A 3,390-nucleotide genomic window follows, 5' to 3' on the forward strand; every position below is an offset into this window, starting at 1 on the left:
GAGGGAAATGTTGCCCGGCTCATTTTATTAATCAGACTGTCAATTTCACCCAAGAGGCCAAACCCAAGAGCAATGTGAAGCAGACTCAGATCAGCCCAGGGACAAGCACCTCACTCCTCACTTCTCCTCTTCCCCTCCACTTGGATATTATTCGTCTGACCGAAGGCCGCCTCCATCATCAACTGACAGCCCTCTCGTATTTATTTGCTTATAAACCTGTTACAATAAATGATCATTCGGGCAACGTCACGGGAGCATTTTAACGACGAGCAGCAACCACCTTTGATGAATGACATTTCGGGCTAGGGAAGGATGCGCGGGTCATCTTGAGTCAGTGTTGTTCGTTGATCGCATTCAGATTCTTGTATTTTTTGCGGTCTAGCTTATAAAAAGGTTTAGGAGGCAGTTATTTAGAGACAGTTGCTGAGTTGAATGCGGATTAGCTCCGTCACAACTCACCGGCGCACCAGCAGCTCTGGACAACTGTTTTGTTTTTTCCTCGCACCACGGCTTAATGATGGAGAGGATAAGAAAAGAAATGATCTTGATGGAGAGGGGTCTGCACAGTCCCGTTGCAGGCAAGAGGCTTTCAGACGTGGCTGGAAATTCAGTGCTGGAGGCCCTCGAAAATTCCCCACACAGTGGCCGACTGAGCCCGAGAATAACTTCCGCCTCGATCCATGGAAGTCTCGGGGACATCCCAACCAAAAGCAAATTTGAAATTGACAGTCTTTTCGGTAGCCACCACAACAGCGAAAATACCTCTTCGGCGGAAATTTCATCATCGGAAAGCAGGAAGAAAATGAATTTATACCCTGAAGTTTCACAAGACTCAGATATGAATAGTGATGTGGAAGTGGGGTGTCCGTCGCATCGCTCCCCGAGCCAGCACAAAGAAAACAACAAAGGTATTTTTATTTTATTCCTAAAACAAAAAACAAAACAAACCTTTTTATTTATTTTTTATTTTACAATTGGTTATTCAAATAATTATGTATTGCTATTGTTATTATTGTGTTTATTATTAGAACTTATTATTAATACGCTATAATATAACCTATTCAAATACATTAATATCAGTAACTATTATGGCTATATATAAATTAACTTCACCTCAATTGTATGCATTTAAATCACGATTATAGGTTATACAGATATGCTCTATAGCAGGCCTATATGTATACAGAATCGCATTAGTTCTGAAGGATATATCCAACTAACTAAATGTATTTCCCCCTTTTTATTTTTATTTTATATTTTAGGGTTTTCTGATTCTGGAAGCTCATCCTCCCTTTCAAACCTAAACGGTAATTCAATGGGAGGAATGAACAGTTCAAATGCGGATCAAGTCAGGAGGTACCGGACTGCTTTCACCAGAGAACAGATTGGAAGGCTAGAGAAAGAATTTTACAGGGAAAATTACGTTTCGAGACCAAGAAGATGTGAATTAGCCGCATCGCTTAATCTACCTGAAACTACAATCAAGGTACAGAACAATTTCTCTAATACTATTTTCAGGCACACGTGCATGCGCGACGCGAGCATGTGAGAGAGCGCATGCATTATTGTACATTTACAAATTATTTTTCGATTCAATACTGATATTGTAAATATAGAACACGCAGGTGTGCTCTCTCTCTCTCTCTCACACACACACACACACACACACACACACACACACACACACACACACACACACACACACACACACACACACACACACACACACACACACACACACACACACACACACACACACACACACACACACAATTAAACCTGTATTTGCTGCAAAACAAGAAATGGTATAGACCATATAGACCATATATCTCTGACAATTTACACATCTATTATTATTATTATTATTATTATTATTATTATTATGGACTTGTGGAATATGGTCTCTGGACCTTAGTCTAGCACTTTGTGCATTTGGGCTATAGGCCAATAAGGGCTATGTGTAATATGGTCATATCAAATGTTTTTTTACCTTATACGCATATCCTTACTTATTTATGTATTTATTGAATGACTACTGCTCATATCTGCATTTAATACTGTACTTATTAATGTATCCTTGACATGTTTGCACTTTGGTGAGATGCGAAAACACTTTTCACTATAGGCTACTGTACTGTACTTGTAGCCTACTGTACATTGACAATACATTGAATCTCATCTCATCTCATAACTGCCAACTCGTCTCATGTAACACTAGTCATCGATTAAAAGAAAAACTGTCAATGCAGGTTTAAACATGAATAAGATATATACAATATACAATTTATGTCACCTGCACCATTATAACACTGTAAATAAGTAGAACCTGCAATCAAAGTAGGAGGCCTAATAGCCTATAGGCTACTCTTATACCAGAGCTCAACATAAACTGTAAACAACCATATTAACCACTTGAACCCCAGCATGCATAGGCTATTCTGGTTCACATTAGCACGATAAGCTAATGCATGCCTTGCAAGCTTATGGATCTGCTAAGAGATTTGCTGTAGACTGAACCATGACTCCATGAGGTTGTAAAGTATAGGTCCGTTTCACTAAGAAAGAATAGAGGGCATAACTAAGTGGTTAAATAATTGGCGTTCCGTTTTGATTGAATGTTGTCTACAGGTGTGGTTCCAGAACAGACGCATGAAGGATAAAAGGCAACGCTTGGCCATGTCGTGGCCCCATCCAGCAGACCCCAGCTTCTACACCTACATGATGACGCACGCCGCGGCTACCGGAAGCCTACCGTACCCCTTCCATTCGCACATGCCTCTACACTACTACCCGCACGTTGGGGTCACGGCGGCGGCCGCCGCCGCCGCTGCAGGTGCGGCCTCGTCACCTTTCGCCACCTCCATGCGCCCCCTCGACACTTTCCGCGCGCTCTCCCATCCCTACTCGCGACCGGAGCTGCTCTGCGGCTTCAGGCATCCGGGACTCTACCAGTCGCCCGCGGGCCTGAACAGTTCGGCGGCGGCGGCGGCTGCGGCGGCTGCAGCCGCGGCCGCGGCCGGGTGCGTCCCGTCGGCGGCCAGCGGGCCTTGCTCGTGCCTCAGCTGTCACAGCAGCCAGGCGGCGGCCGCCAGCGCGCTGCAGGGCGCCAGGGCCAGCGCTGACTTCACCTGCACGGCGGGGCAAAGATCTGAAAGTGGATTTTTGCCGTATTCCGCCGCGGTTCTCAGCAAGACCTCAGTCCCATCACCAGACCAACGAGAAGAGACCTCTCTTAACAGATAACTCGTGACGGCGCCTACTAGGCCTACTACAATACCACTTGTTCGTTAATTAGACAGCATTTAAAAATATGCTGATATTTTCTCTGAAGTCAAAAACATTCTTTGCTTTCCATATAATGAGCGATGCGGCTAATTCACATCTTCTTGG

General features: G+C 44.1%; 1 protein-coding gene across 1 annotated transcript; it reads left to right on the plus strand.

Annotated features, from left to right (window-relative positions):
* Positions 1–514: 514 nt before the first annotated feature.
* evx2 (even-skipped homeobox 2) lies at positions 515–3,243 on the plus strand (the record flags this gene model as incomplete). The annotated part of the gene is made up of 3 exons (XM_079518551.1): positions 515–908; positions 1,263–1,486; positions 2,629–3,243. The coding sequence occupies 3 exons, from the start codon at positions 515–517 to the stop codon at positions 3,241–3,243; spliced, it is 1,233 nt and encodes a 410-aa protein (XP_079374677.1).
* Positions 3,244–3,390: the final 147 nt, after the last annotated feature.

Source organism: Electrona antarctica, assembly GCF_951216825.1.
Source record: "Electrona antarctica genome assembly, chromosome: 13".
Taxonomy (NCBI): domain Eukaryota; kingdom Metazoa; phylum Chordata; class Actinopteri; order Myctophiformes; family Myctophidae; genus Electrona; species Electrona antarctica.